At 39.1% G+C, this 21793-nt stretch overlaps 1 protein-coding gene across 1 annotated transcript in view; it reads right to left on the minus strand.

Moving 5' to 3' along the window:
• Nucleotides 1-21793, minus strand: part of LOC139943901 (uncharacterized) — a 39451-nt gene that overhangs the window by 2808 nt on the left and 14850 nt on the right. The window contains exons 9-26 of the mRNA XM_071940784.1: nucleotides 20855-20929; nucleotides 20288-20362; nucleotides 19290-19349; nucleotides 18722-18820; nucleotides 17167-17253; nucleotides 16553-16717; nucleotides 13718-13789; nucleotides 12351-12410; nucleotides 11998-12153; nucleotides 9928-10073; nucleotides 9061-9187; nucleotides 8640-8790; nucleotides 6942-7132; nucleotides 5548-5663; nucleotides 4332-4470; nucleotides 3425-3513; nucleotides 2291-2494; nucleotides 1084-1201 (exon numbers count right to left, since the gene is read on the minus strand). Coding sequence (XP_071796885.1) covers nucleotides 1084-1201; nucleotides 2291-2494; nucleotides 3425-3513; nucleotides 4332-4470; nucleotides 5548-5663; nucleotides 6942-7132; nucleotides 8640-8790; nucleotides 9061-9187; nucleotides 9928-10073; nucleotides 11998-12153; nucleotides 12351-12410; nucleotides 13718-13789; nucleotides 16553-16717; nucleotides 17167-17253; nucleotides 18722-18820; nucleotides 19290-19349; nucleotides 20288-20362; nucleotides 20855-20929 — 2130 coding nt within the window. The remainder of the gene's footprint in view (nucleotides 1-1083; nucleotides 1202-2290; nucleotides 2495-3424; nucleotides 3514-4331; nucleotides 4471-5547; nucleotides 5664-6941; nucleotides 7133-8639; nucleotides 8791-9060; nucleotides 9188-9927; nucleotides 10074-11997; nucleotides 12154-12350; nucleotides 12411-13717; nucleotides 13790-16552; nucleotides 16718-17166; nucleotides 17254-18721; nucleotides 18821-19289; nucleotides 19350-20287; nucleotides 20363-20854; nucleotides 20930-21793) is intronic.

Raw genomic sequence — 21793 nt, forward strand, 5'->3', positions numbered from 1 at the left:
AGTAAGCGACTGTGGTGTACTGGCCCAGCTTCAAGCTGTCCCTTTTGGGACATTTTTGTCTAGTCCACAATCGTTACTCCCCTCCTGGAACCAAACAATAGACACAAGCTTACGCTGAAAGGATTTGGGTACTTTTTCAAGATGTCCATAGATTTACATTAAACTTACAGGGTTTGAAGATAATGATAGTGGAAAGCTTCCCTTCAAATATTACTTACTGAGGTGCTGTAGTTTTTGAGAAACGAGTAAAACAATGTAATGGAAATACGTTTGTAAATGCTTAGAATAATTTAGACCAAAATTATTTTCATGACATTGTTTTACTCATTACCCAAAAAATACAGCACCTCAGCACGTAATATTTTCAGGGAAGCTTTCTACTATCAATATCTTCAAACTGTGCAAGTTTGGTGTAAATCTGTAGACATTGTATTTTTTGTCCTACAAAAAGTGCATACACCGTTTAAGCTTCACGATTTCACGCCTAAATAGCACACAGGTTTTATGCATAGCGTGCAGTGGAAAAGTAGTTTGGAGCATCTAATCCAAGTCTGATGGCCAAAGTCATTGGAATGTCGGTTTAAATCCCAGTTGCGAGACTTGTGTTATTTAGAAAGGATAGTCAACCATAATTGCTTCTCATCACCCGGGAGTAAATGGCCTCCTGTGAGAGTTGATGAGAATGGTAACATGTAGCAATCAGTACGCCCATTTGGCTGCCGATGCTACATGATCAGAAATAGATGAGATCATTTCAGAAATGCTCACAGGGACACGTTGCCTTGGATCGGACGAATTGGTGTAAGAAAAGCGTTTGAAATGTTTGATATGAAATGCATACGGTTAGAAAGATGTTTTAAAAGTAGAGTATAGCAATCCACACAAACATGCTTGGAAATTGCATTGTTTTCCTTTTAGTTTGCGAACTAACATGGTCGGCCATTCTATGGAGTCATTTTATGGAGTATCAACATCATGTGAGAACAGCCAACCATCTCACAAACAAAAACAGAGCTCTTACCAAAAATATACATAGCGATCAATTGAGAAGCACTCAACCAGCGATTTCAAAAAAACACAAACCTCTGTATCAGAGTAGCAGGGAAGCGTTCCAACCGGGTACCCAAAGAACTTCATGGCTCGGTATTCACAGTCCACTATCATGTTGACTTTACCAATGGCATGAGACGCCGTGAACATACTGGCAAAACAGAATAGTCAAAGAGAAAAATCAATCGTAGTAGTAGCAGTAATAACTCTGCATGGTGTTTGGAACTCGGACAAAAGCAGCACTGTTTACAAGGGCTGACCTACAAAACGGCCGCGGGTTCCAAGGGAACAGCGAAGAATTGTTTCTTATTTGACCAACTGTTTTGCTTATTATGCAAACCTGTCGTAAACAATGTTTGAAGATGACAACAGAATTTGGTGAAGAGGAATAATAGTGTCCACGAGGTCTAACGAAACAATTGTTGCACGCTGTGACAACAGGGGGAAATGGCACCCGAGGCGAAGCCACCCTTGGTTGTGCAACAAGCTATGGACCCTGTCACAGCGAGCAACAATTGTATAATGGTGTATTGTATCTCATGGGAACACTTCATGTATACATTCTAATGTTGCAAATGACAGCATTACTACTCTACAATCCCTATAGTGACTACCTATTTGCCTACTACTGCGGCTTTCAAGTTCGTACTGGTGGCACACTTGGCCATCTGAAGCAGCTGATTAACACAAAATTCCGAATAAGGGTGATCAATTCAAAATGTACAGCTCAAATTTACTTAAAGGAACACATTGCCTTGGATCGGACGAGTTGGTCTATAAAAAGCGCTTGTAACCATTTTCTTTTTAAATGCATATGGTTGGAAAGATGTTTTAAAAGTCGAATAAATGATCCACACAAGTTTGCTTTAAAATTGCGTGGTTTTCATTTTACTGTGCGAACTAACTCAGTCGGCCATTTATGGGAGTCAAAAAAAGACCAACTCGACCGATCCGAGGCAACGTGTTCTTTTAACCATTTCTCTACATTCAGAATGGTCGGCAGGTATGCTCTAGGCCTTTATCACGCTTTCACCATCTTGGTCATGTTCCCTGTTTCCATAAAGGGTAATGAATGCTAACATTCATTGCACAAACATGGCAACAGACTATTATTTCGCCCAGCCTCAGTTTGGTTACAATGAGTTGGAATGGAGTAAAAACAAGATGGCCACACCATGATAAAGGTCTACACGCCCCTTTGGATTGCTTCGGCAGGCAGGGCATAAAACAAATATCTTACCTCTCAACTGGAATATTGGGATCATCACTGAGGTCCTCCGGCTCTTCGGCAGCCTCTGGTGGAGTGACTGGGTCAGGTTTCTTGACATCCGATAGACCCCCTACTACGCCCTTTCCACCATTCACCTTCAGTTGAACCAGCTTCAAGGCAGCAACGGAGTCCTCTACAGAGCAATGACCGTCCGTACCCTTCTGGATTTCCCAACTGGATAAGAAAATAGGAGTTAGTTTTGCATAATAATAATAATAATAACAATAATAACAAACAATTTATTAGGCGCAAAGTATCTGGAATGGTACCATTCACAGGCACCGGATGCTAGCAAGCAGACAAATTGAACAGATGAGTCTTGAGGTTGTGTTTGAATGTTGACAGATCAGGTGTGTCCCCCAGCTCTTCTGGAAAGGAATTCCAGAGACGCGGTGTGCAGCTGGAAAAGGCACGGTCCCCGTAACTAGCCACGCGAGTTTTTTGTAAACATTGAGTATGTGTGATGATGAAGACCTGAGGCCTGGTCTCATGTTACGCATCCAGGATAAAGAGTATAATTTGTTTTTTTTCCCTACACCGATGTGTTTTAAGTAGGCCTAGGTGAGTAGTGAAAGTTACTACTGGACTAGTCACGCCTAAAATAGTTGCGATTTTGACCCTAGTCGCCACCAATTTTTACTTACTAAGCTGCATTGCGGCATATTGTTTGACGCAGGCAGAATATAGTAAAATTTGTGCTGAAAGGGTTGTGCTTGGTTGTGTTTCGTAAGTAAATTATGTCATCGTGAATAGGCGTGAGCGACACAATTAATTCACCAAGTAGGTAGCCGGACTATTTTTGTAGTAGTCATGGCGGCACGATCAATCAGGTAGTTGAAAAATGGTAGTTGAGACTCGTCTAAGCAATGCATAGTGATTTCCGAGTTGTGTCTGTCATCAATTTTGGAGCAGTGTACCTATTACCATGGAGGAAGGAAGAGAAGGAGCTCCAACGACCCGCAAAACCGCAGAGTAACAAAAGAACACCCTGACAATGCCCCTATTAAACTGTGTTTAGAACATCAAACAGAGCCTGGAGCCTGAGGTGAAGCCCAAGCCGAGGTTTGGAAAATACTCTTCAGACATATTCATGAATGGACTTACTTGAGGTATTGCTTGGTTAGTTTACGGAGAGCTAATCTGTAGTGACCCGTGAATAAAGTGGCGGAGTCGATGACGTGAGGGTGGTACATCTAAAAGGAGAGGGGAAAACAAAATATTAACACTAAAAGATTTGGGGATTCGCTCGTGTCAGAAACCAATATAATGAGCAATAGAAGGAAATTTTTGAGCAATTTTCTACATTGATTTTTGAGACCTAAGTATTAGTTTATTGTGGTACAAATTTGCACATCTAACTTTGAGACACTTGCCCACTGCATAGTGAGTTTGGTGTTGTGCTGATTAAAAAACATTCCTGAGAAATTTATGGCACTTTGGTACTGGCCGTTTGTGGCCAGTTGGGTCTAAAAAAGAAAGAAAGGGGGTTTAAGTGAGCTAATTACTCTCCCTTCAAGTCTCAGGTTGGTTTCAGTAAGCTGAACAAAAGACCTGAAGGGTTGCAAGTTAGACATGGTAGAAAGGATCATAACACAATTCTCCCGATGACGAACCAATACACTATTAGAGTTGTTGAAGCCCTACAGTTCTTCACAAAACCCCCATCACTCATAAGAGATTAACACCCATTTCATACAGGCGCGCCAAAGTCGCACTGAACCAAATAGATTAATAGCGACTGAAGGTTGACCCAAATAAATTTTGGTTTCAGACAGGTGAACTTAACATAACATTTACATTGGTTCGGCTCATGACAAGAGCGACGTTTGAAACCAAGACGCACCAAAACCGTTCCGAACGACTGCAACAGTCGACTTCTAGCACGTCCAGTCGCTCCTAACTGTTTCATATGTCAAACTTTTCATGCACTCAATTCAATAATTTGGTTCAGGTGTAATCTACATGGTGTCACTGCAAAATTGTTTGAACCAAAGGAAATCCTCTTTCAAACCTTCATCGCTCTGAGATCGTTCTCCAGTGACTGACCGACGAGGATAGCATCTGGAGGTAACAGTTCAATGATGTCCCTCTGTATGTCTTCTATCCGTGTAGTAATAGGGTCTAGAAGCTGCCTTGTAATACCGCTAAATCTGTACACACACACACAAAACAAAATACAAATTACAGTCAAGGCATGTGCAGAATACTCCAAAGGCTGGATTTGTGGCTAAACGTTCACAAGACCCCAGAAACTGTAGCTCAATTTTTTTTACTTGACCAGAATTTCTTTTACAAGATCAGAAACTACATGACTGAGAAAGATTTATTATGAAATTGTCTTGTTTCAAAGAGCTGCTAAGCACAATAATTTGCTTAGCATGAAATTCCTTCCTTGATTAAAACAGGATTACAAACCAAATTTCTATTTGTTGCAGATTGCTTGTCACTGGTATTCAGCTGTTGTTTGCTTATCCTGAAAATCACGTGGATATTTGGTTGGTAATCCTGTTTTTATCAAGGCAACAATGTCGTGCTAAGCAAGTTAGTGAGCTTAGCAGCTCTATGAAATTGGGCCCTGGTTGTAGGTTTACTGGCCCGGTGCTAACATCACTTGCCTCTGGTCTGCGGTCTAGTGCAAAATGTGAACCCTGCCACTACCACAAAATGATTCAAAGAACAGTGCACAACAACCTAGAGTAAAGGCACAGTCACACGGGCCTCGATATCGATAACGAAAATGAGAACGATAAAGACACTGGACACTATTGGTAATTGTCAAAGACCAGTCTTCTCACTTGGTGTATCTCAACATATGCATAAAATAACCAACCTGTGAAATTTTGAGCTCAACCCGAAGTTGCGAGATAATAATGAAAGAAAAAAACACCCTTGTCACACGAAGTTGTGTGCTTTTAGATGCTTGATTTTGAGACCTCAAAATCTAATCCCAAGGTCTCAAAATCAAATTTGTGGAAAATTACTTCTTTCTCGAAAGCTACATCACTTCATGGGAAGCCATTTGTCACAATGTTTTATACTATCAACCTCTCCCCATTACTTGCAGATCCACATGTACTCATAGGGTAGGCTTTAAGCGACTGTTCAGGGTATTTAGTCACTTTCACCCCAGATTTATCCCAAGGGTAAACAAAATTGAAAAACAGACAGTAGGAAGAACATCATGCTTGGGTTTTAAATGTTCCTTGTATTATTTATCTTCTACTTACTTGGTGACGTAGTCAAGGATGGGGTTTCTCGGCTTGACCAAACTGTCGTACAGAACTTGATAATCCTCGTCAACCAATGACACGCGAGTCAATTCACTGCCAGCTTTGGTTACACACTACATGAGAGCACAGATAAGGAAGGTATTTTAGGAATTCTGGATTCCTTTGGGATTGAACAAAGGAAAATTGACGAGAGCGGGATTTGAAACAATAATCTCTGGATTAATGTTCCGGTGCTCTACCAACTGACCTATCTAATCTAGCCTGATGTTCGTTGTCTCTCTACGTTATCAATATCTCCTTTTTGGAGGCTGCCAGGAAAAAATAGGGAGACGCAAACATAATGGCTAGATAGTTCAGTTGGTAGGGTGCCTGCACAGTAACATTGAGGTCGTTGGTTCAAATCCCACTTTAGTGAATTTTTCCTTTGGTCAACCCGAAATTTGTTACAACTAAGATGAAAAAGATTGTGCTTAGATTGTGCTCCTAGAAATTGGGCCTTTGGCCCAACTTCATAAAGCCTGTAAGCACAAAAATTTGCTTAGCATGAAATTTCTTCCTTCATAAAAACAGCATTACCAACCAAATTTCCACGTGATTTTCAGGATAAGCAAACAACAAGCAATATGCAACAAATACAAATTTGGTTGGTAATCTGTTTTTATCAAGGAAGAAATTTCATGCTAAGGAAATTTGTGTGCTTACAGACTTTATGAAATTGGGCCCCGGTTGCAACAGCTAGTTCCAATTTCACATGAGATTTGAACACCAATGTTCTAAGCGTTTTGTCACACCTGACAGACATTGGTAATTATGATGTATTCACCACAACAATAATATAACCCCACAGTGATTCAAAGCGCTCATAACCTTCTCAATGGGAGACTTTGAAACACTAGGTGGCAGCAGACTTATCAGGTAAAATTCCATTGTTTACGTAGTTACGGCTGCACAATACCGAGAACAGATTTACCTGGTAAGTCTGCTGCCACCAAGCGTCCCAAACGCCCTCTATTGGTATTCAAATGACGACTTTGGCTATAGCTATGACTAGGGCCCAATTTCATAAAGCCTGTAAGCACAAAAATTTGCTGAGCATGGAATTTTTACCTTGATAAAAACAGAATTACCAACCAAATTTCCATTTGCTGCATATTGCTTGTAAGTGGTATTCAGCTGTTGTTTGCGTATCCTGAAAATCACGTGGAAATTTGGTTGGTAATCCTGTTTTTATCAAGGAAGAAATTTCATGCTAAGCAAAATTGTTGTGCTTACAGGCTTTATGAAATTGGGCCTAGATCGGACGCCCCTGCCCATTCTTCAACACTGGTAGACGAGCTGATCTAGCTGTAGCTGAAGTCATGTTGTCGGACATGTTTTTACTCCTTACTCACCATTTCACAATCAATACTAATAAGGGGGCTTCTCTCAGTCAGATTCTCGGTGAACTTAGTATGAACGTAATTCTTGTCATTTGGTGACGGGTAACGCCATTTTGCCATTTCCGCTTTATTCATCACAAAGCGAAGTTTTCCTGGTATGTTTGGGAGTGGCTCTTTAATTGCAATTTTAACGCCTTTCTTTCCTGGAGAAAAAAAAAAAATATTTTTAGTATACTCTTGATGCAAATTTAACATAAGTTTTTGAAAACCGTTGAAGTACAAGCTGCTAAAATATATAGATCAATTAGCATTGTGACTACCTCATGCAAGCTCAGTGGTGTCTAGTGGTAAGATATCTGCTATGGAATGGCAAAGGTTGCAAGTTCCAATCCCACTGGAGTATCATGTCTAAGGAATTGTTTTTCCCCAAGTATAGTAGGTGATTCTAGTTGATTTAAACCAGTGGTACACTGATTAAGGGAGTACGCCGCACATCAGTGTATGAGTATAACGGAAATAATATTCTTTATCGTCACCGTGGTCATGTGGAAAGACTGCAGGACTTGCAACCACAAGGTTGCGGGTTCGAAATCCCCCAGCTAACCGCTGATTTCAAAATGACTAGAATAGATGTTGTCGTCTGGTTACAGAATCAAGAGTTTCTTGATTTTTGCAATTATATTCATAGACGTTAAACCAAAGTTTGTAGGGGAGAGGTTGGCTGTTGCCAGCTTGGTCTTTACATCCCATTGTGGGATTTTGACAAGTTCCCTTAATGGGAAGATCATCTACACAAACAAACAAACAACCGGTGGAAACATTAAAAATCAAGTTACAAATTTCTCTCAACTCTACAAGGTTTCTTTCTACACTCTCTTCAAAATTTAAAACCAGAGACGACCAAACTGTTGGACTCTAGTTGTTGTTATATAAATGTGTCATTTAGGAGATTCTGTTCTCGTGTAGCTCTGTCCCCGATATTGTAAATAAAAGGGACATGTTGCCTTGGATAGGGCTAGTTAGTCTATGAAAAGTATTTGTAACCGTTTTTTTTTAAATGCTTATGGTTAAAAAGATATTTCAAAAGTAGAAGACAATGATCCACATAAATATGCCTCGAAATTGCATGGTGTACATGTACACTTGACACTATTGGCAATTGTCAAAGACCAGTCTTCTCACTTAACTTGGTGTATCTCAACATATGCATAAAATAAACCTGTGAAAATTTTAGCTCAATTGGTTGTTGAAGTTGCGAGATAATAATGAAAGAAGAAACACCCTAGCCACATGAAATTGTGTGCTTTCAGATGCTTGATTTTGAGACCCCAAAATCTAATTCTGAGGTCTCTAAATCAAATTCGTGGAAAATTACTTTTTTTCTTGAAAACTATATTACTTCAGAGGTAGCCGTTTCTCACAATGTTTTATACTATCAACAGCTCCCCATTACTCATTACCAAGTAAGGTTTTATGCTCATAATTATTTTGAGTAATTACCAGTATCGTCCACTGCCTTTATATTGCTTTGCGAACTAACACAATTGGCCGTTTTGTTGGGTCAAAATTTAGAGAGGAGAACCGTGCCTGATCCAAGTCATTGTGTCCCTTTAAAATCGCCTGTAGAAGTCGAGTCAAAATAGGGAGCTTATTAGACCAAAATGTCCACACAAGTCGCAAAATATTTTCCCCTGTGAGATGAATCCTAACCTTTGACTGATTCATCTACAGGTTCCTCCGCAGGCTTGTCCATTTCCTTGTTCGAGTTTTCTCTCTTAGTCGTCTGTTCTGAGCTGATCTTCACAAAGTACAGCTTTTTGAGGAGTGACCCCCTCGTGGCTGGCTCCTTAACATTCGATGTCTGAGGACGGGAAACACAAACAAAGGTTTAAAAAAAGGAAACCCTGAAATTGAGGAAAGCATTTTATTTTGTGTCCCTGAGCAAGACACTCTACTATAATTTACTAGGCATTTGCAGGCATTTTTTTTTATAATTATAGGCCTCGGAAGTTGCAGGCCATCTTACTTAAATTGTGGTTAACGTTTACAAAAGTTATTTGCATTAACAAAAATTATTTATTTAAAAATTATTTATTACTGGCAGTGCATAAATAATAACTGATCTCCTTACGATGCTGTAGTGCGACATCAGGTGTGGGAAGCAATCCACATTATTCTGGAAGCGTTTTTCGGTGACTCCATTTACCACGATGACGGCGACCTTAGGGATCTTAGACACTCGCAATATCTTACAAAATCTGCACAGACAAAAACAAAGTTTCAAATTTCATTACTTTTGTATCCGAGAAAGACTCTGATAGGGTCAAAACGTCAGGTCACAAACTATTGTTTGCGTCCTTTTGGTTGGTAAGCAGTATGCTACAGCTTATTCTATTTTTCTATATTTTAATTATTGTATTTTTGTTTTCAATTTTTTTTGGGTTTCAAACTCCGTTTAGGCACCGGGCTAGCTCGTTGGTCTAAAGATGACATCTGCAATACAAAAGTTGTGGGGCTCAAACCCCACCCGAGTGATTTGCCTGTGGATTTTTTTCACAGAACTCAGGGAAATACTGAGTTTACAGTGCTTAATACACATCAATGTTTTAGCAAAAACAAAATGGTATGAAAGGAACACGTTGTAAACGTTTGTTATAAAATACATATGATTAGAAAGATATTTTAAAAGTAGATCATAATGATCCACACACATATCACTCGTAATTGCATGGTTTTCCTTTTACCTCGTCGACAACATGGTCAGCCATTTATGGGAGTCAAATTTTTGTTGACTCCCATAAATGGCCGACCATGTTAGTCCGCAAAGTAAAAGGAAAACCACGCAATTTCGAGGCAAATTTGTGTGGATCATTGTATTCTACTTTTAAAACATCTTTCCAATCATATGCATTTTATAACAAACGGTTACAAACGTTTTTTTCTAGACCAACACGTCCGATCCAAGGCAACGTGTTCCTTAAATATTTTGATGGCATACCTGATTGTGGGAATATTTGAGTACGTTCCCATGAGGACAGTAAATTGTATTAAGTCCTGGATATCCTGAAGACGAAGTGGCTGAGATGTCTCTCTCGGATCAAGCTGACTCGCAAATTCCTGATACAGGAACATCTTCGCGTATTGCTGTAATGGAAAAAAAGGTTTTCAAACTCACTATTAGATTTATATCCACTTTCTTTTGATACGATTGAAAACAATCATGTCTACAACAAGAAATGTGTTTGTTGAATTACAAACACAGAAGTTTCGGGGAATAAAAAATATATATTAAAAATTGGGAAATGTATGTCATTGCCATGACTGTGCTCGTTTCAAGATAGCCTAATTGGTGTTTTTTCATTGTTATTACCGTCAACAAAAAAATGAAACTCTTGCTCAACCTGCTGTTGGATCCAAGTCGGAGCATTGGCTTTGATTTGGTGTACTGTTTGTGATTTGTAAGACTGTGGGGGCTGAGCAGATAAAACTCTGGTAAGTATTGTTTGAAGCTTTGCATGGTGTAGAGAAATAGGAAGAAACTATAAATAATTATAACACACTTTTCACCTGTCGTGTATTCTGGTTGGCTGAAACACGGCACGTGGGATGAACTAACATAGTCTAGTGATCGCATGCGTGTGTTTTGCGTGAATAGTGCCCGCCGGGCACCATTCTTTGAAACTATTGCCTGGTTACAACGCCCTCTCTTGACGTGAACCATGAACAGCAATTACAAAACTTCGTTTCTTTTCCAGATTTCTGTTCACATTAAAGACCGAGGTGTAATATAAAGCACATATTGACTGGCATAATTTGGTAACTAGTGTACGTCTATTCCCCCTCGTGTCTGTGATGAAGAGGGAAATAGGTCCCTCTTCTGGTCACTCAAACTCCCTCGGGGGAATAGACGTACTGACAGAGTAGGGCTTGAACTCGACAATGGACCACATGCCCATGTCCTGTGATTTTAGTGTTGGGCAAGAAAACACAAACTGGACACACTTGTCTTTGTCAATTCAATTTTTGTCAATGAGATAAATGTTCACTTCTTAAAGGATTCGGATACTTTTTCAAAATGTCCACAGATTTACATTAAAACTTACAGGGTTTGAAGATAATGATAGTGGAAAGCTTCCCTTCAAATATTACTAACTAAGGTTGTGTAGTTTTTGAGAAATGAGTAAAACAAGTCACAAAATAGTTTTGGTCTCATGAGACCAAAATTATTTTAGCATGTAAAATCCCCTTAACCAGTTATGATATTATACCAAAACCATAGCATAACTGGTTAATACGTTTTTACATGCTAAAACTGAGACAATATTACTTTTACTCATTTCGAAAAAACTACAGCACCTCAGTATGTAAAATTTCAAGGGAAGCTTTCTACTTTCATATTCTTCAAACTGTGTAAGTTTAATGTATATCTGTGGACATTGTATTTTTTGTTAGGAAAAAGTACATATACCCTTTAAAGAAAAAAAGTAAACAACAGCAGCATCAAACCGTGTTAATCTGTGATGCCACTGTGATTCTGGTCTTTTCAAGTCTTTCTCATTTTGAATCTGGTCTAGTAAAAACAACAATTCCTGTCCAGTACAAATTCTGAGCCACCAGGGGGAACAGGGTCTTGTGCCCTGTTCCCCCTGCAGGGACTAAATTACTTTAAAGACAGTGGACACTATTGGTAATTGTCAAAGACCAGTCTTCTCACTTGGTGTACCTCAACATATGCATAAAATAAAAAACCTTTGAAAATTTGAGCTCAATCGGTCGTCGAATTTGCGAGATAATAATGAAAGAAAAAACACTATTGTTACACAAAGTTGTGTGCTTTCTGATGCTTGATTTCGAGACCTCAAATTCTAAACTTGAGGTCTTGAAATCAAATTCGTGGAAAATTACTTCTTTCTCGAAAACTACGTCACTTCAGAGGGAGCTGTTTCTCACAATGTTTTATACCATCAACCTCTCCCCAATACTCGTAATCAAGAAAGGTTTTATGATGATGATTATTTTGAGTAATTACCAATAGTGTCCACTGCCTTTAAGAAACTTCTCCTCTTACCAGACTTTCTTTCCTGTGTTGATTTTTCTCCTTCCATTGCTCTTTAAATTTTTGTATGACTTCCTCAGGGAAAAATTTAGACTTGAAACCAACATCGGAATCAGTCGCTTGTTTTTCGCTCTCGTGCTTCCTCGGTAGTACCCTCACAACGTTCTTCTGTATAAAACAAAACCGAAACCAAAAACAGTATTATAATTATAAGTATGATTATTATTATTATCCAAGATGCAAATCTAACGTCTATTAAACCGGTCAAAGTTTCAGTGGAGATGGTGGCAAAGTAGTCTTTTTGTGAAATATATTTTATATTTTTGTTTTACTTCCTCACATAAAAATTGAGATTTAAAACCAACCATGGAATCAGTCGCTTGTTCTTTATTCTCTTGCTTCTTTGGAACCCTCACAATACTCTTCTGTATAAAACAAAACAAAAGACAAAAACAGTAAGCACAAAAAAACGCCTCAAAGTACAGTTATTTTCCTACATTTTATTTTGGTGGTGTAAGTTGTTTCAACGTTTGACTTCTCTTGTAGCGTGTCTATCATTCAAAGACAGTGGACATTATTAGAAGTTGTCAAAGACCAGTCTTCTCACTTGGTGTATCTCATCATATGCACAAAATAACAAAACTGTGAAAATTTGAGCTCAATCGGTCGTCGAAGTTGCAAGATAATAATAAAAGAAAAAACACCCTTGTCACACGTTCAGACGCTTAATTTCGTGACCTCAAATTCTAAATCTGAGGTCTTGAAGTTAAATTGGAGGAAATTATTTCTTTCTCGAAAACTACTCCACTTCAGAAGGAGCCGTTACTCACAATGATTTATACTACCAACCTCTCCCCATTACTCGTTACCAAGCAAGGTTTTATGTTAACAAATATTTTGAGTATTTACCAATAGTGTCCACTGCCTTTAAGTGATATTATCTAAAGCCCCTACACTGTAGAGTGTCGTGGCCGAGCGGTGTAGAACAGTAACTTCATGCTTTGCTCAAGTCATCGGAGTGTGGGTACAAGTTTCGGTCAAACACCTGTGTCCTTTTTGTGTGTTTTTCAGGCACTTTTAGTGGTAAAAGTGTTGTAGGAAACGACCTGCCTCTCACCTGAGTAATATGCCCTTGGATTTTGTTCACATGACTTGGGGAAAGTACCGAGTATAAAACACTTTCAGACGTCAGTGAATGGGTACAACCAAATAACTTTCTTTATTGAAAGACAGAGCATTTTCAGGTGCAGGCCCTAGGATGTGGAGTTCCATTCCACACTCCATCAAAAGTTCTAGCTCTGTTACCATCTTCAATAGGTCACTGAAAACATACTTGTTCAATCTTGCCCCGCTTGGCCTGCACTATCTTTTCAAAGAGAGACCAGCTTTTTGCAGGACTTTCTTGGCTAAATGCTACAGCCTTTGCCTAGTCGTGGTTTTCCTCTTGGTTCTTGTTTGCATTCCCATTGTTGTTTTTTTTCCCCCTGTAATTCTTTCAGTGCTTTGCAGCATTAGGAGAAGGCACCGTACAAATGGTGTTATTATTATCATCTAAGATGCAAATCTACCATCTATTAAACTGGTCTTGTTGATCCATTTTTAAATTCTGAACTTTTTACTTTCTGCATCAGTCAAAGTTTCAGTGAAGATGGTGGCAAAGTTATCTATTAGTAAAAATATATTTTGTATTTTTGTATTACTTCCTCGCAGAAAAATTGAGATTAAAACCAACCTCAGAATCAGTCGCTTGTTTTTCATTCTCTTGTTCTTCATTCTCCTTCTTCGGAACCTTCACCATGTTCTTCTGTAAAAAACAAACAAAAATCAAATACAGTAAGCACAAAAGCCCCCTCAAAATAAAATTTGTTTCTAGTCTTTTTTGGTGGTGTAAGTTGTTTCCATGTTTGACTGATCTTTAAAAGTGTCTAATAAGTGACTTTATCTAAGGCCCCTACATTTGTAGAGTGTCGTGGCGGAGACTGGCTTTTTGCGGGACTACTTTCTTGGCTAAATGCCGCAGGCTTTGCCTAGACATGGGTTTCTCCTTGGTTTTTTAATTGCATACCCATTGTTGTTTTTTCCTGTAATTCTCTCAGTGCATTGCAACCTTAGGAAAAGGGGCTGTATGAATGGTGTTATTATTATTATTATTATTACTATTATTATCCCAGATGCAAATCTAACGTCTATTAAACTGGTCTTGTTGATCTACTTTTAAATTCTTAACTTTTAACTTTCAGCATTAGTCAAAGTTTCAGTGAAGATGGTGGCAAAGGAATCGTTTTCTTGCGTGGGGCTATTTTTTTGGAGACTTCAGGATGGAGTTCTTTCCAGAACCAACAGTACCGTATTTTCCTGCGGATAAGACGCGTCTTATCTGACTTTTTAGACCCCAAAAACATCGATGCGTCTTATCTTTCGGTGCGCCTTGTCTGCTGACGATTGATTTTTTTTTTATGATCACTGCGTGAAATAAAAAATACCCTCATGTCCAGTTCAAATCAACGATCTTTGTGTGAAGAATCCTTACTCAATAATGCGGTCGAACAAGACTATTCAGACACTGTGACCGTATTTTCATTCGAACAATGCCGCAATCCCCCAGACGGTCCAATTATTCCAACAATGCTGCAACGTGTTTATTCCCCATGACCGTGCTTTCATTCCATTAATGCCGCAATGCATCTAGCTTTCGGTCCAACAGACGTCGACAGTGTACAAACGTTTTTCTGTGTGGCCGGGTATTCGTTCCGAAAACGATTGATAGTCAATAACTTCATACAAACGTCATTCACCCAACCGCTATTGTGTGGTAAACTTTGAGGGTTTATTTTATTTTAATGCTTCAAAACTTCGGGTAGGAACGGTTGTTAAAATCATGGTTGCCCTTGCATGAAACTTGCCTGTAAAATCAACGATGTCCAAGTTCAGACTCGAAAATCTCTCAAAACGACACAGAAAATTAGCCCCAAAACGCAACCGTTCCAAGGTCTGTAAATTTAATCACGCAACACAAAAGCAGATATCACGCCTATAGTCGTTGTTACTGTGAGTGTGACAATAAATACAAGAAACATTGAACGCTAGAGGGCGTTTTGGAACATTGTAATAGCGTGAGGTTAAACGCCCTCTATTTGTAAAAATTACGTGAACCAGCAATAAACGCATTGAGACAAGACTCCACGTGTCTGGGCTAGACTGCGCCCCTGTCTTTATCCGGAAGGTCCCTGCCGCTAGATCCAGTGATTCCCTTTGGATACAATGAACGTGCAGTGATATAGATGCCCAATAGTCACTGCTCTCAAGTCCGCAATGGAATTTGACTGCATACGTTCAGGCTATGTCTGGGCATGCTTGGGATCCGCACAGTCACGTGGGAATTTTGGCGCATTTCCAGGCAGCGCAAATGCGACGGCTTAGCGCAACCCGTCGGCGAACATCGTTTAATACGGTGCCCACATGGTCTCCAACATCTGTTGTGCAATCTCGAGATTGAGCAGCGCAATCCACTGTGTACATGTGCATATTAATGTGCATGCAGCGACATCCCGGCCGGAGGATACATTACTACACCCACACGCTACGTCCGTCTGTCGTTGCAATGTATCTGTATCAGCAAAGATCCTCGTAGTTTGTGGGGACGTCGGATGTGTCCAGGGAGGCATTGTGTTCATGTTGCAAATAAAATTAACTTCAGACAGTGCGTGGACCATGGTTTCTGCCCGCTGATTGGGCCGAACTTTATGTTATTTACAATATACAGCGTTGGCTGATTTGATAAAGGTCGGTATACGTAGGTTCTCAAAGGCAACAAATTACGTCTTTGTGTCAATGTACCGACACCGGGTGGCGCCAGGTGTTCTTTTGTTTGCGGTTAAACGTGCGCCTTGTGCGGCGGTGCGCCTTGTCTGCTGACGTTTGAAATTTTTTTTGGTCATTTTAGCATCCTGCGCCTTGTCCGCCGAGCGTCTTATCCGCAGGAAAATACGGTACTCAAAAGTAGTTTACACACGGTACCACTGCAAACCTCACTAGTGTTTTCGCCCAGCAGTTCTTTTCAGAAACACCCAACTCAAAGAGATTTGTACACATGGTGCTACCGCAAACATCAGCTAGAGTTATCATCTACCGATCCTTTTCAGGAACCAGCACTTCACATAAGAGATTTACACATACCTACATGTTGAGTTATCATTTACCGGTCATTTTCAGAACAAAAATTCTCAAATAAGATTTACACGTGGTGCTACTGCAAACCTTACCTTGAGTTTTCACCTGTCAGTTCTTTGCAGAACCAACATTACTCAAAAGAGCTTTACACATGATACTACGGCAAACCTCACCTACATGTAGAGTTATCATCTACCTGTTCCTTTAAGAGCCAACAGTAGTCAAAAGAGATTTACACATGATGCTACCGCAAACCTCACCTACATGTAGAGTTATCATCTACCTGTTCCTTTAAGAGCCAACAGTACTCAAAAGAAATTTACACATGATGCTACCGCAAACTTCGCCTGAAAAACTCTTTTGGTAAGAGATTGTAATTTGTTCAGTCTGGTCTTACCTTCATCTCCTTTTTCTTCAGCTTCTTCTTTATCCTCTGCTTTGCACTTTTTTTCAACTTCTTCTTAGGAACGTGGTCTTTTCTGTAGTATTCTCTTGCCGTTAGTTTTTTTGGTTTGGGCGTTTTACCCGAGGCCGGCTCCATGGCTTTCTCCAACAATGCTATCTAAAATAGAAGCAAAACAGAGGCACTTTTAATTAATTTGATCAATGGTGTACCTTTGATTAGCAGTAACACCATGTGTATATCTACTTGCTGGATAACAATAACAGGCATTTATAGACCGTATCAAATACGACGTAACCACTCAAATACCGGCCCTACAACAGGGCGTCTGTAAGCGTGTACATGCGTGTGCCATAGAAATCAAACCAGGAACGCTGCGTGCTACGTTCTTCATTGGTGTACGCGTTTAGACACGCATACGGCTTGCCTTACAAGATGGCCACTTTTTAGCAAAAAAGGGGTTATTTGATAACGTCTATAGAATGCTCTTACACAGGGTATTACATCGCTTTACAAGTTCAGTACAATACACATGTAGATGCTTCTTTATTGTAGACATCTTTCTTTGGGAAAACTAAAACACATCAAGGATTAAATCAGCTTCTTACCTCTTTCAGTTGTGTCCGCCGTTTCTTTTTGGCACTTTTTGTTTCGTTTTCGGCAGGCGGGCTAACCAAGGCTTTCTTCAACTCTATCTAAAACATCAAAACAGTGCAATTTTTTAAAGACACTGGACACCTTTGGTAATTGTCAAAGACCAGTCTTCTCACTTGGTGTATCTCAACTTATGCATAACATGACAAACAAGTGGTCGTCGAGGTTGCGAGATAATAATGGAAGAAAAAACACCTTTGTCACACAAGTTGTGTGCTGTCAGATGCTTGATTTTCAAGACCTCAGCTGAGGTCTCGAGTTCAATTGAAATGTATCAGTGAGAAATTACTGGGTTTTTTTTCTCAAAAAATGTGTTACTTCAGGAGGGAGCTGTTTCTCACAATGTTTTATACTATCAAATGCTCACCATTGTTCGTTACCTAGTAAGTTTTTATGATGCTAACAATTATTTTGAGTAATTACCAATAGTGTCCAGTGCCTTAATGGGAAGGTACACGCTTGGTCATTGTCAAAGACCAGTGTCCTCACTTGGTGTATCCCATTACAAACAAAACAAGCCTGTGAAAATTTGAGCTCAATTGGTCATCTGATGAAAGAAAAAAACACCCTTTTTGGACGAATTTGTGTACTTTCAGATAGGAATACAAGACTTCTGGCTAGAAGTCTTTTAATATTTAAGTGAGAAATTACCTCTTTCTCAAAAACTACGTTACGTCAGAGGGAGTTGTTTCCCACTCTGTTATTCATACTATCAACAGCTCCCAAATGCTCGTTACCAAGTCAGTTTTTAAGTTAATATTTGTTTTGAGTAATTACCAAGTGTGTACCTTCCCTTTAAATGAACTTGGTCAACTGTTTAAAGACACTGGACACTATTGGTAATTGTCAAAGACTAGCCTTCACAGTTTGTGTATCTCAGCATATGCATAAAATAACAAACCTGTGAAAATTTGAGCTCAATCGGTCATCGAACTTGCGAGATAATAATGAAAGAAAAAAACACCCTTGTCACACGAAGTTGTGTGCGTTTAGATGGTTGATTTCGAGACCTCAAGTTCTAAATCTGAGGTCTCGAAACCAAATTCGTGGAAAGTTACTTCTTCCTCGAAAACTATGGCACTTCAGAGGGAGCCGTTTCTCACAATGTTTTATACCATCAACCTCTCCCCATTACTTGTCACCAAGAAAGGTTTTGGGCTCATAATTATTTTGAGTAATTACCAATAGTGTCCACTGCCTTTAACAAAGTGCGTAATTCTGAACGAAAGTCAGGTTGGCGTAGTGGTATCTTTTCTTGCCTCCCAACTCTGGGACCCCCGTTGGAATCCAACCTAGGCACTATGTGGTTTGGGTTTTCAGTCCCTACCGGACTGCATGGATTTTCACTTTTTCATGGATTTTCAGCTTCGTTGGCTGGTGGTAAGGTTCACTTTTCTGAGAGTCCTCGGCTTCACAGCCAGAATAAAAGAAACTAAAGGAAAATATTTTATGTGATTTTTCTAAAACAAATCGAGTGAGCACTGAATTAGTGCTGTGACCTTGCCTTACCTCTTTCAACAATTTATCCTGTGGTTTCTTTTCAGCACTTTTTGTCTTCTCAGATTTTTTCTTAGTAGGTGTGTTAGCTGTGGATTTCTCTCCCTCTTCCTTAAAATGAGCAAAGCAGGTAGAACTTTCAATGAATTTTGTTTAAAGACACTGGACTCTATTGGTATCTGTCAAAGACCAGTGTTCTCACTTGGTGTATGTCAACATATGCACAAAATGACAAACCAGTGAAAATTTGAGCTCAATTGGTCATTGAAGTTGAATGAAAGAAAAAACACCCCTGTCGCATGAAGTTGGGTGCTTTGAGATACTTGATTTTGAGACTACTTGATTTTGAGACCTCAAAATCTAATTCCGAGGTCTTGAAATCCAATTCGTGGAAAATTACTTCTTCTCAAAAACTACGTTACCTCAGATGGTTACCAAGTAAGGTTTTATGTTAATAATTGTTTTGAGTAATTACCAATAGTGTCCACTGCCATTAAAAATTGGTTTTTAATGGCACTTAAAAAAAATAAATAATAAATCGAGTGAAGATTGTTATACATTTTTTTAAACTCTGTCTTACCACTTCCGTTGTTATCCGCCGTTTCTTTTTAGCACTTTTGCTGACAGGGGAAGCATCTTCCTAAAAGTGAGAACAGAGGAACAAACTGATTATTCAAACTCGCATTCAAGGAAAAACATCTTATTCTATATGTTTCTTGTTTTGCAAGAAATGTTGACTCATGAGGCCATAAAACATTGCAATAATAACAGAGTTTTTGGTTTGTAAACAGTTTGTGCAACAACTAGTTTTCAGGTCTTAGTTTTCATTAAGAAAAAAATACTTCAAAGAAATTCCATTTTTCCTCCAGACAATGACTATATAAATTTAATGTTTGATGTATTTTATATAAAAATGTAATCGAACAAGAACTGCACAGGCAATCCTCATCATGAGCACACTGATAAACTCAGCATTAAAATATAGTTTTCTGTAAACCGCGCCCAATTTCGTAGTCTGCTTAAAGGCACTGGACACCTTTGGTAATTGTCAAAGACCAGTCTTCTCACTTGGGTTATCTCAACAAATGCACACACAAAAATATCTGTGAAAATTTGAACTCAAGTAAATGTCGAAGTGGCGAGATAATTATGCAAGAAAAAACACCCCTGGCACGCGAAGTTGTGTGCTTTCAGATTCTTGATTTTGGGACCTCAAAATCCAGTTCCGAGGTCTTGAAATCAAATTCGTGGAAACTGACTTCTGTCTCGAAAACTACATTACTTTAGAAGGAGTCGTTCCTCACAATGTTTTATACTATCAACCTCTCCCCATTGCTCGTTACCAAGTAAGTTTTTATGCTAACAATTTCTTTGAGTAATTACCAACATTGTCCACTGCCTTTAAACACAAAATGAAGCTAAGATCTTTCATGCTTGATAGAATAAGGTTACCAGCCCGAGAAGCATGTCTTATGCACCATTTGTGACTGGTATCCTGCTCAATTCAGCTGAGCAGAACATTGTTTGGGAATATTTTTTGCTTTCAAGCAGCTTTTTGAAATACGGCCCTGATCTCACCTCTTCCAACTGTTTGCGTCGTTTCCTTTTTTCACTTTTTGTTACATCCGGCGTTACAGCTTTCTCCACCTCTACCTAAACAACAGTTGGAGACAATGACTTTTTTTTTTAATCAAACATAGCGAAGAAAACCAAGCTGTTGTGTGAAAAAAGAAAGTAGCCAAATCAAGCAAAGATTTGTTTAAAATGAAAAATTAAGTTTGTTTAAAAAATTGGGATGAATAATGATGAAGGTTTCGCGTAATCTTAAGTCACCTCTTCCTTTAATACACAATTAATACCTCCAGTTTTTTAAATCAATAAATCTATACTTCATAATTTCATCCTCCATCTAAAAAATGAGACGAAAACAGTGGAAATTGTCCAAACAAATCCTGCGTCAAAATAACGCCATCTTCTTGACGACTGCAGGGAACAACTAAGCATTATTCTCTTTCAAATCATTGCAATAAACGTGCTAAAGATTTAAACTGCTAGCCATTCGAATAGCTCAGTGGTCTAGAAGTAAGGGTTAACAACAAATTCAAATCAGCATTATTATCTAGTATTCCGTAAACTTTGTCTTACCTCTTCCAACTGTTTCCGTTGTTTCTTTTTAGCACTTTTTGTTACATCAGGCGTTGCAGCTTTCTCCACCTCTACCTAAACAACAGTTTGGGACAATGACTTTTTCAAAATCAAACATAGTAAAAAACCAAGCTTTTGTGTGAAAAGAGACAGAGGCCAAATCAAGCAAAGATAAATTCACAATGCAAAATGAAGTTTTTGTTTTAAAAATTGGGATGAATAATAATCGAGGTTTCCCGTATGTCACCTCTTCCTTTAGAGACGATGTGACCTATGTTTACATTCAAACTGCCCTCTTTTGACAAAACACTGTGCACGTCATGTTTCGCCGGGAAAAAAGACGCGTAGTCATGGTAAGATTGCGCGTACTTTCCAGCTGGCTGCCAAAACACAAAGGTTTTGCCCGATGGTATGTGCCAAAATCATGTGATGGTTTTCGAGTGACGTCAGAGGGTCACGTCGTCTAAACACAGTTTATACCCCCAGTAAATACATTCAATAAATCTATACTTCATAATTTCATCTAAAATGGACTAAAACAGTGGATGTGTCAATGATATTTATTGTCCCAACAAAATCTTGTGTCAAAATACAGCACTCTTCTTGAGGATTGCAGCGATCGACTAAGCTCTATTATTACACCTCATACATATTCATGACCGAGAGTCGACTTCTCATTGGTCATCGCGTGTCAGGTGTTAATTTTGCTTTTACCAAGTGCGCACGTGAGTTTTCACGCAAGTGGTAAACTGCCATGACAAGTAGAATAGCTCCCTGGAGCTATTCATGGACATTACCATTGTGCGACGTAATCCCTGGAGCTGTTCTACTTGTCATGTGCATTACCATTGTGCGACGTAGTCCCGGGGCACTATTCTACTTGTCATGTGCATTACCATTGTGCGACGTAGTCCCGGGGCACTATTCTACTTGTCATGT

The sequence above is a fragment of the Asterias amurensis genome, chromosome 11 (genome assembly GCF_032118995.1).
Source record: "Asterias amurensis chromosome 11, ASM3211899v1".
Taxonomy (NCBI): domain Eukaryota; kingdom Metazoa; phylum Echinodermata; class Asteroidea; order Forcipulatida; family Asteriidae; genus Asterias; species Asterias amurensis.